Source organism: Onychomys torridus, unplaced genomic scaffold, assembly GCF_903995425.1.
Source record: "Onychomys torridus unplaced genomic scaffold, mOncTor1.1, whole genome shotgun sequence".
Taxonomy (NCBI): Eukaryota; Metazoa; Chordata; class Mammalia; order Rodentia; family Cricetidae; genus Onychomys; species Onychomys torridus.
The window spans coordinates 6,401-16,339 of NW_023413714.1; the positions used below are offsets into that span (position 1 = coordinate 6,401).

At 43.0% G+C, this 9,939-nt stretch overlaps 1 protein-coding gene across 1 annotated transcript; it reads right to left on the reverse strand.

Moving 5' to 3' along the window:
* Positions 1–307: 307 nt before the first annotated feature.
* Positions 308–9,013, reverse strand: LOC118576440 (centrosomal protein CEP57L1-like). Its single transcript, XM_036176694.1, has 7 exons — positions 8,889–9,013; positions 8,583–8,649; positions 7,862–7,948; positions 4,887–4,964; positions 4,185–4,378; positions 2,624–2,768; positions 308–1,174 (listed from the first exon to the last, which is right to left on the reverse strand). Exons 1-7 carry the CDS (start codon positions 9,011–9,013, stop codon positions 956–958), a joined length of 915 nt encoding a protein of 304 aa, XP_036032587.1. The 3' UTR covers positions 308–955.
* Between the last annotated feature and the right edge of the window lie 926 nt (positions 9,014–9,939).

The following is a 9,939-nucleotide window of genomic DNA, read 5'->3' on the forward strand; positions in this document are numbered from 1 at the left end:
AATTTCCATAGGCTTCTAAGAAAGACAAAAAGTGTAAATTTATTATAAAACATGTATACAACAAAGAAATCCATTGTGACATCACTGATTTTAAAGTATAAAAAAGATACCACATTTACCTAAATCATTTTCTCTTGTGGATAAAGTTAATTAAATGCCTAACTTCTTATAAAATCCCATTATCTTCCTGGGTCCTAGACACCCACATTGTCATACACTAATGAAAATCACAAACAAGGGTTGGGGATTTAGCTCAGTGGTAGAGCGCTTGCTTAGCAAGCGCAAGGCCCTGGGTTCGATCCTCAGCTCAAAAAAAAAAAAAGAAAATCACAAACAAGAACCCAGGAAATGTTACAAAAGAGTAAGATTAGCTCAGTTACTGGTGTTGAAAAGGAAAGTAGGTTTGGAAAAGAGAATGGGAATAGAAGAGGAAGAAAGCTGAATTAATGTCTTCAAAAATTAATCAATGCATTACTTTTTATAGCTGTCACATCAAAGCATAGTTAAAGGCATTTTCACAAAATTGCAGAATTATTGTGTTTTTCCTTTTCCAGACAAGATTACTGCTGAGATTTTTTAAAAGGTAAGATGGCCATTCCAGGGACATTAAAGGACTCTCACTCCGTGTTGATCTGTGCGTGACAGCCTCCCTAAGTGACACTGTGGACTGGTACTTGGAGTTCAGATTCACCTTGATCTGAATGAGTGTCCATCTGTAGCGCCTAGGCTTACCTCAAGGAGCTGCTTCCTTGGTTAATGGCAACAAGAAAAAGCAGCCACTTCCTAGTCTGGGGTTCTTGGTAGGTCATTAGCCATTATTCTGAAAATACACAACTCCACACTTTATAGAGGCCAGAAACATAATTCCAAAGTTCCCGAGAGTGTATTAAACAAAAGCCACTTAGACATGTCAGCCCGCACTGGTGAGGTCATTAAGATGCCGGCTGCACTGCCGTCACTGCTCCCACTTGATGTCATCTCTCCTCAGTTTCACCTGGAGATTGTGAACTTGGACTGGATGAGAGCTGCTGTTTTTCTGGAAAGGGTTAGGTTCATTCCAACACTTCCTAGGACCATGCTTCACGTTCTTTGGTCCTTGAGGGCTGCCAGCTTCCCAGTGGATAGAAGGGTCATTTAACCTTGAACTCTGAACTTTTTGCTGTAGTTTACGGACCTGTAGAGAAAAGAAAACCTAATGTTTTAGGTAAAAATTAATATAAATCTACTCTAAAACAGATGACTAGATTGGTGGAGTAAAGATTCCGTCAAAGGGTTCAATTCAGCAGGTTCCTGGGCACCAGAGCTAACCCTCATACGGCCCTGGCTTCAGGGAGCTTATGGCTCCAGTGAGTGAGAGGAAGCAAACAGGTGACGACAGAGAACGCCTGAGCTGGGACAACTCTGAAGAATGTGTGCACGTGAGAAGGTCAGAGCAGGGAAGATGGGTGGGTGTAGTTACAGTTTTCCTGCCTGGCCCACAGTCAGGACAAATCTCTCTCACTCGCCAGGCCCATAGTCGCTCAGACCCAACCAAGTAAACACACAGAAACTTACATTGTTTACAAACTGTATGGCTGTGGCAGGCTTCTTGTTATCTACTATTCTATCTTAAATGAACCCATTTCTATTAATCTATACTTTGCCATGTGGCTAGTGGCTTACCAGTACCTTACATCCTCTTAGTCATGGTGGTGGCTTGAAGTATCTCTCCGCCCCAGTCTTTACTTCCCAGAATTCTCTTCTCTCTTGTCCTGCCTATACTTCCTGCCTGGCCACTAGCCAAACAGCATTTTATTTATACAGAGCGATATCCACAGCATTTCCCCTTTTCTTTTCTTTTCTTTTTTTTTAAATGGAAGGTTTTAACTTTTACATAGTAAAATTACATATAACAAAACAATTATCAAGCAAGAATTACAGTTACAATATTAAAGAAGATATCCTATCTATCTTATATTTGTGAGTCTAAGGTTTTATATTTAACTTATCTTTTATCATAATTGAGGAAATTATAACTATCTAGTCTTCAACCACATCAAAGACCTCAGAAGGATATAATATTACCTGAGAACCGGGAAAAAGATGTGTTGCAGTTGTTTAATTATGTAAAGATGTGTTGCTGTTTTATCTTGCCTGCCTAATGCACCTGACTGGTCTAATAAAAAGCTGAATCACCAATAGCGAGGGAGGAGGTATAGGTGGACTTCTGGGCAGGGAGAGTAAGTATGAAGAGGAATTTAGGCTCTGGAAGAAAGAAAAAGAGATGCCAGGGAGACGTCAGTGGCCAGACAGACAGACATGGAAGAAGCCGGGAAGGAGGACACACAGAATGAAAGAAAGGTAAAAAGTCTTGAGACAAAATGTAGATGAGTAGAAACAGGTTAAATTAAGTTAAAAGAGCTAGTGGGATAAGCCTAAGCTAAGCCTAAGACTGAGCACTCATGTCTCCATGTCTTTATTTAGGAGCTGGTTGGTGGTCCAAAGAAAATTCTGAATATACATAGATTTCTAGTAGCTCTTTTTTTTCTTTCCAGCATTGTATGGCAATTGTGTGTTCTGAAAGACCAGCAGTTCTGGAAGGGTAGTGTGTGACTGTTTGTTTGTTAAAGAAAAGTGTCCTTACACTGTCTTGATGCTTCTTGAGTTTGGAGATCTGATCTCCTTTGCTTTCCATCTTCCTGACTAATTGCTCCAGCACATGCTCTGCATCATCAGAGACTGAACGGCTTCCGGCTTCCGTCATCTGTTCCCGTAGTTCTCTGTGTTCCCTACAGAGAAAAGAAACCTCAGGGCTGGGATGTAACTCTGTCAGGGAGTGCTTCTCCACACATCAGCTCCTCTGTTCAATACTCAGCAATACAAATACATAAGTAAATAAAAACACAAAAGTAGTATTGTCTGACATGGCACATGGATTATTTCTGCATGATTAAAAACAGAGCAAATATAAGCCAGGTGGTAGCAGCGCATGCCTTTAATCCTAGCACTAGGGGGGCAGAGGCAGGAGGATCTCTGTGAGTTCGAGGCCAGCCTGGTCTACAAAGCAAGTTCCAGGAAAGGTTCCAAAAACTACACAGAGAAACCCTGTCTTGAAAAACCAAAAAACAAACCCCCCAAACCAGAGCAAACATCAAATATTGTTATAGATCATCTGTTAGTCACATCTAATTTTTCGCTCAACCATGAGTTTTAGTTTAAGAGTAAAGTATTAATCTTCAAAAGTAGTCACCGGCATTAGGATATATAACTAAATCATGATAAACATTATCATTTAGAACTATCTCAGTATCTAGCTGTTCAACAATCTAAAAAACAATCTAAATTCTTGGTGTTCTCAGCTAAAAAGAATGAACAGTTCTACAGGTCTTGGCCAGGGGCAACACACAGTCCTCTTTGGTTCCATGTCTGGGACTGGAGATACTGTCAAGAGAACAGTCACGTGTGCAGTGGCAGTTCATGAGCTCAGCCAGTGCACTACCGAAGTCACGTCGTTCTGATGTGTATGTTGAAACGTATTTGAGCATGGGATATAACACAATGACTCTTGTGCAGACCTTCCTTACTGAGGATGCTTCCAAATTTGTAATGCAGACCAGGCAGGAGCTAAAAGGAATGATGTTCTTGCCTCATGAAATGACCCACATAATTAAAAGATTTTAACAGAAAAGTGTATTCTCCTTCTAAAAGCTCTTCTGAGTTCTAACCCAAAGTCTTCAGACTTGATACATTTGATTCATAGTATTTAATCTATCAGTCTAAATCTCTGGAATACAAGTAGTATTTAGACACAGTTAAAAAGTTAAATACAAGAGTAGATACAATGAAAAATACTATCAGTAAGTTTGTAGATCAAAACAAAGTAAGTCCAAATGGCCAGAGAGGCCTTAAGAATGTATAGGTGGGAGCTAGAAAGATTGCTAAAGGGTTGAGAATGTGTCCTGCTCTTGCAGAGGACTGGAGTTGGGCACAACCCTTGGTCCCTCCAGCTGCAGGGAACCCAGCTCCTCTTCTGCGGTCTGTGAGTGTCTGCACCATGTGCACATACCCACTCCCACACAGCGTTTTTTAAACCAATGAAAGGAAACCTTCGTGAAATGACTTTATAGGTGGCACTGTTCTTAAAAGTGACAAGAAGACATGTATCTAAATGTGTATGGGTATTTTGATAAAGAATAGACACTTACACAATCATCTGGTCCAATTCCTCTTGCATTGCCATCAAAAGCTCAGACAAATTGTCACAGATGGAAGCGGGTTCTCCTGAGTTTAGAGGCAGAGCTTTGCTCTGGGAAGCTGTTCTGAGAGCCTTGTAGAGACACTGCGGCTCAGGGGCTAGAACAGGTTTCTGAAGGCAATACAGCCCATGGGGATGCATCATCTGCAGAAGGTTTACAAGCCTGCATTAGAGGAACAGCCCACAATGGACAACTGGGAAAACAAAGAGCTATGAATAAACTAGTGCTTGCCAGTCTACACGCTGGTTAGACTGTTGTCAACCTGATACAAACTCAGGCCATCTGGGAAGAAGGAACCCCAGCTGAGAAATGCTGCCCCCTCCTGGCCTACAGGCATTTTATTATGATTGATGTGGGGGGTGGGGAAATGGGGGGACAGTTCACTGGGGAAGGTGGTAAACTGAGCAAGCCATGGAGAGCAAGGCAGTAGAAATCATTCCTCCATGGTCTCTGCTTCAGTTCCCGTCTCTAGGTTCCTGTCCCAACTTCCCTTCACGGAGGACTATAAACTGAAATAAAGCCTTTCCTCCCCAGGATGCTTTTGGCCAAGCTGGTCATCACAGCAGTAGAAAGCTACTGGGGTGGTGTATAAATAGCATTTGCAAGCAAAGTCATTTTGCAAAACCATGATCTTTATTTTTATCCTCTTACCTTTTCCCTCTCCAAAAACAGGGCTCTAAACCTGGGGTCCATCTGCTGAGGTGGCTCTCTTTTTAAACACTTAGTTTTCTAAAGGTTGGCAAGGGAAAAAGGAAGCAAAGTGCCATTTTAATGTATATTTATGATATGAAAAACTCTCAAAACATAACAGCAAGTGTAAGTGCAATTTGAATGCAGGAGCAGACATGAATAAACATTCGACTGCTGAAGACACATGAAGAGGTGGTCAACAACCTTGTGATTAGGGAAACTCAGGCTAATATAAGATACAAAAACCAAAAAGGAAACATCACCACATGTCTATTAAAATGGGCAAAATAAAAAAAAAAAGAAACAGCGATAACATCAAATATTGTCAAGAATGCAGAGAAACTACATCACTTGCACATTGGTAAGACCACTTTGGATGACAAGTTGGCAGTTTCTTGTAAAGTGAAACATGTATTTATCTCATGGCCTAGCAATTGCGCTCTTGAGGAATTATCCTAGAAAAATAAAAACTGACATTCACACAAGAGCACCATCAACACACACACACACACACACACACACACACACACCAGCTTTACTTGTGACGGCTGAGAAGCAGCAGCCTCAGGGACGGATGGAACTGTGGGAGATCCTTGACACCAGTGAGTGTGGAAGGAAAAGTGAATCTGTAACAACCCAGCAGGAACTCCAGGGACAAAGGCAACCCCAAAGCTCAAACTGTATAACTCTCTTTGACTTTTTCTCTCATGGGGATACAGTCTCAATATCTATCGCAGGCTGGTCTCAAATCAAGGCAATCCCACTGCCTCAGCCTCCTCAGAACTTAGATTGCAGACATGTGCCACAGTGCCTGACTATACAGGATTCTTGAAATAAGGAAACTGCAGAGAAGGCAAACAGAGTAGCCTGTTTTAGACAGGAGTCTAAAACTGTTTGCCAGCCTAGCCAGTAACTTACTACGCACTTCAGGTTAGTCCTAACACAGGGCCCTCCTCTCTTAGCCTTCTGAGAACAGGAACTGTAAATGTACATCACTACATCTGGCTTTAAAAGTCAACTTTTTTTTTTTTTTTCTTTCTTGAGACAGTGTCCTATCAGCCTCCTGCATGCTGAGAGTATGGCTGTGCATCTCTGTCCCCAGCTAGGACCATATTACAATACATCTCTCCTCTCCACAGTGTGTCAACCTTTAGGATTCACAGGCTGACTGCAGGGTGATGGCTCTGCATCACTCCCCATGTGTTCTTCTGTCTACACAGTGCTAGAAGACCCAACACATCCCTGCTTGTTCTTGAACTCCCGAACTTCCTGCCTCAGCCCTGGGATTCTAAGCATGTGCCATCATGCTGGGTTTATCTGTCTCTGTCTCTTAGAGACACTGGTCTAAGTATAACAAAACATCTGAGCTGAATACTCACCTGGGACATGCAGACAGTATTAGAGATAAATGGGCACGCCTGAACTCGGACCCTGTCTCCAGCCATGTCAGAGCTCTTTTTATCTTTAGGGGAAACATGGGTATTTCCACACCCCATGAGCTTGGCAGTGGAATCAGTGCTTCACTAAGTGATTTTGCTGTTAATTACCCTCTTCTCTTTCAGAAGGTATATTTTTGTCTTATATTCCTTTTATCATCTCATAGTTTCTACAATAAATATGTAAAGTTAAAATTCTATCTTATCAGATAAAAAGTGGCACTAAACAAACATTTAATAAAAGCCATTGCTCCATTTGCAAATTATTTATAGTGTTTCTCTATTTGGATTTCCAGTTCAAATCCCATTACTCAAATAAGACATTAAAAACAGATTAAGGAAATAAGCAAAATAAGTGGTTTTCATTATTATAAAATTATTTTTTATTTTTCTATTTTTTTGTGTTGTGGTCTATATGTTTGTGAGCACGTATGTGAGGAGTGTGTGTGTACATGTATGTCCATACATGTGGAGGCCCAAGGTTGATGATGAGAATCATCCTAGATTGCCTTGCTACCCAATTCCTCAAAGGCAAGGCCCTATAATCAAACTCAGAGCTCACTAGTATGGCTAATTTCTCTAGCCAGCTTGATGGGGGGTTCCTTGCTTCTACTTTTCAAGGATCTAATTACCAGGGGCTGCCATGGCCACTAGGCAGTTAAGTGGGAGATGGACTGTATCTCTCATGCCTGCTCAGCAAACAATTCACCATCACTGAGCCTTTGCCTCAACTCTGTTATAAAAATTATTAAATTATGAGGGTCCCGGGAAAAGGCCCCTTCTAAAAGCTCTGACGGCCTGAGTTCACCCCCTGGGACCCACAAGGTAGAACATGCCTTGCAAGTTGTCCTCCGACCGACCTCCATTTGCATGCCATGGCACCGTGTGTGGTGCACACGCGCACTCTAAATAAATAAATTCATGACAAAATGCAGCCAGCTAGACAGGCGTACATGGCACCCCATCTACTCAGGAGGCTCAGGCAGGAGGACTGAAGCCAAGGTCAGCCCAGGCTACATGGCAAGTCTGAAGCCACCTACTTACTCGTGTGTAACTCTGTCTCAAATATTAATAAATAAAATTTCAATCTTTGTTTTTACTGTATATGTATTCACATAAGGCAGCATTTAGGTTTGTTTTTTGTTTTTTGGACACAGAGCCATATCAAGTCCAGTCTCCTCACTGCCCCCCTCTCTGCCTGGTGCCTGTGGGTCAGGATGGAAAGCTCTCAGCTGCTCGCTGGTTCCCACCACATCTGCTTCCCACCATGATGGTAATAGACTGAACCTCTGAAACTGTAAGCAAGCCCTAATTAAATGCTTTATTTTATAAGAGTCGCCTTGGTCATCTGTCTCTTCACAGTGATAGAAAAGTAAGACAAAGTCTTTTATCATAACTGTCTTCTAAACCTTTCTGGGAAGAAGCAAACAAGATTAAATGGTGAATAAATGTATACCATACAGTTAGGAAGTAACATCTGGGGAAGCTGTCTATGCATACCTTTGGGGGCTTCTTCTTTTCCTTACAGTGCTGTGAATGTGAAACTGTAGACATTAAAATTTTGCTGACTTCCAGTCCAGTTTGCAGCTGTAAAATTAAAGAAATAATTCAGAAGACCAATCTGTAACAAGCTTCTTTATGTGTAATGAAAGTTGAGATCTCGGCTTTTGAGTATAAAACACTCTCTGAAGCCAAGTACTGCTTAGTTGCTGTTACTTGGATGGAGCTGAGGCAGGGTTGGTTGAGCCTAGGAGCTCAGAGCCAGCCTGGGGCATAGTGAGCCTCCATGTTAAAAAAAAAAAAAAAAACAATAAAAATAAAGCCCCAAACCCACAAATCTTTTGAGGAAGAATATCCCATAATACATTGGTTTGGTAATTATAATTATTTTCTGTTTATAATAGAATTAATTAAAGAGAGAGAGGAAGAGAGAGTGTGTGTGTGGGGGGTTTATGTGCATGTGTGGTGTATGTGCATGTGTGTATCTCAAGCTGAAGCTACTGTATGCTAGGAGTCAGTTGTCTCAACTGAGACTATTTCTGTGTGCAGGTTTGGGCAATGCATCCGAGTATGTGGGTGTACTGGCTAAGTGAGAATCTTGTTAGCACAGCAAACCAGACAGCAGTAACAATCCGGAGACCCGAACCGAGTGTGGACTAGGTCATGAGCATGAAGGACGCAAAGACATGCAGGCACTGGATAGACTAAGGATGCTGCTGACCTCACACGCCTTGTCTTGAAACAGCTTACGCTGATGTTCCTCTTCCTTTAGTTTCTCCTCTAGATACCTTTATCTTCTCCTGCAAGAGAACAGACGTGTATCAAAACCAGAGCCAAGTGTCCTGTCCAAGATGGTGCTAAGGGTCTAGACTTTTGGAGAGGTGGCAAGTTAGAGTGGAAAGTAAGAAAAAGGAATGGCAAAGATGCCAAGCTTCCTCTTGGCTTTCCTAGCTACGCTTCCTTCCTTGCTACTGTACTTGAGAGCAAGTGACAGTGACGAAACCCATCGCTTCATTCGAGCCCGCACCGGATCCACGGAGAACAAACCCATCGCTTCATTCGAGCCCGCACCGGATCCACGGAGAACAAACCCATCGCTTCATTCGAGCCCCGCACCGGATCCACGGAGAACAAACCCATCGCTTCATTCATGGCCCGCACCGGATCCACGGAGAACAAACCCCAAGCTTTGCTACACCTACCACCAGATCCAGTGAAGCTCCAAAAATGTGACAGCTTTTTAAAGCTATTATGGCTGTGGTCCCATGTTCACTCAGAAATAAACAATAGCAATGTCAGCCACCATCACATGCTTGTGATGGGAGCAGGGCAGGAAGACACCTGAGAACTGGAAGGCTTGGCCCCTGGTTCCTGACGAGCTGAGGTGCTATGCTCTGCCAAACAAGGACTGTGATAAGCACAAGGGCTGGCAAGACAGCCCAGCAGGTAAAGTACCTGTCACACAAATCTGGTCACTTGAGTTTGATCCCCGGAATCATGTAGAAGGAGCGGAAGGAGAGAACCGATTCCACAAAGCTGTCCTCTGGCCTCCACACATATGCCATGGCATCCATGCACCCTACCCCATCATTCACATACACAATAATAAACTTAAAAGATGCTGAAAGAATGACACACAAGTGGCACATCAGCGCGAACAGTCTGAAAAGGGCCAGCATACATGGCAGCCCTTACACACACACTTCCATTTTACGTTGTGTGGTTTAGCAGGAGCCATGACAGAGCGTCGTCGAAGGAGAACCTCTGAAGCCCTGAACAGGGCTGCGAAGAGGACGCGAGGTTCCAGAGCAGTTCTGGGAAGCGAGAAGGACTGGGGTGGGGGCGGGGTGTAGGACAGGCACACAAGACCGCCTAGTGAAAGACCCCCCGGCACCCCTATAGGAATGCTATGTTTGCAAGGCTTATAAGGGAACAAAAGACAGTTCCAGGAAATAGAATGGCCCCACCGCAGCCCAGATAGCCGATAAGCATTGCCCTGTTGTGCAAACCCCCTAGCTTGTGAGGCACGTAGGGGAACAAAGGAATTCAGCTAGAAGGCAACCAGAGCAGCTGGAATT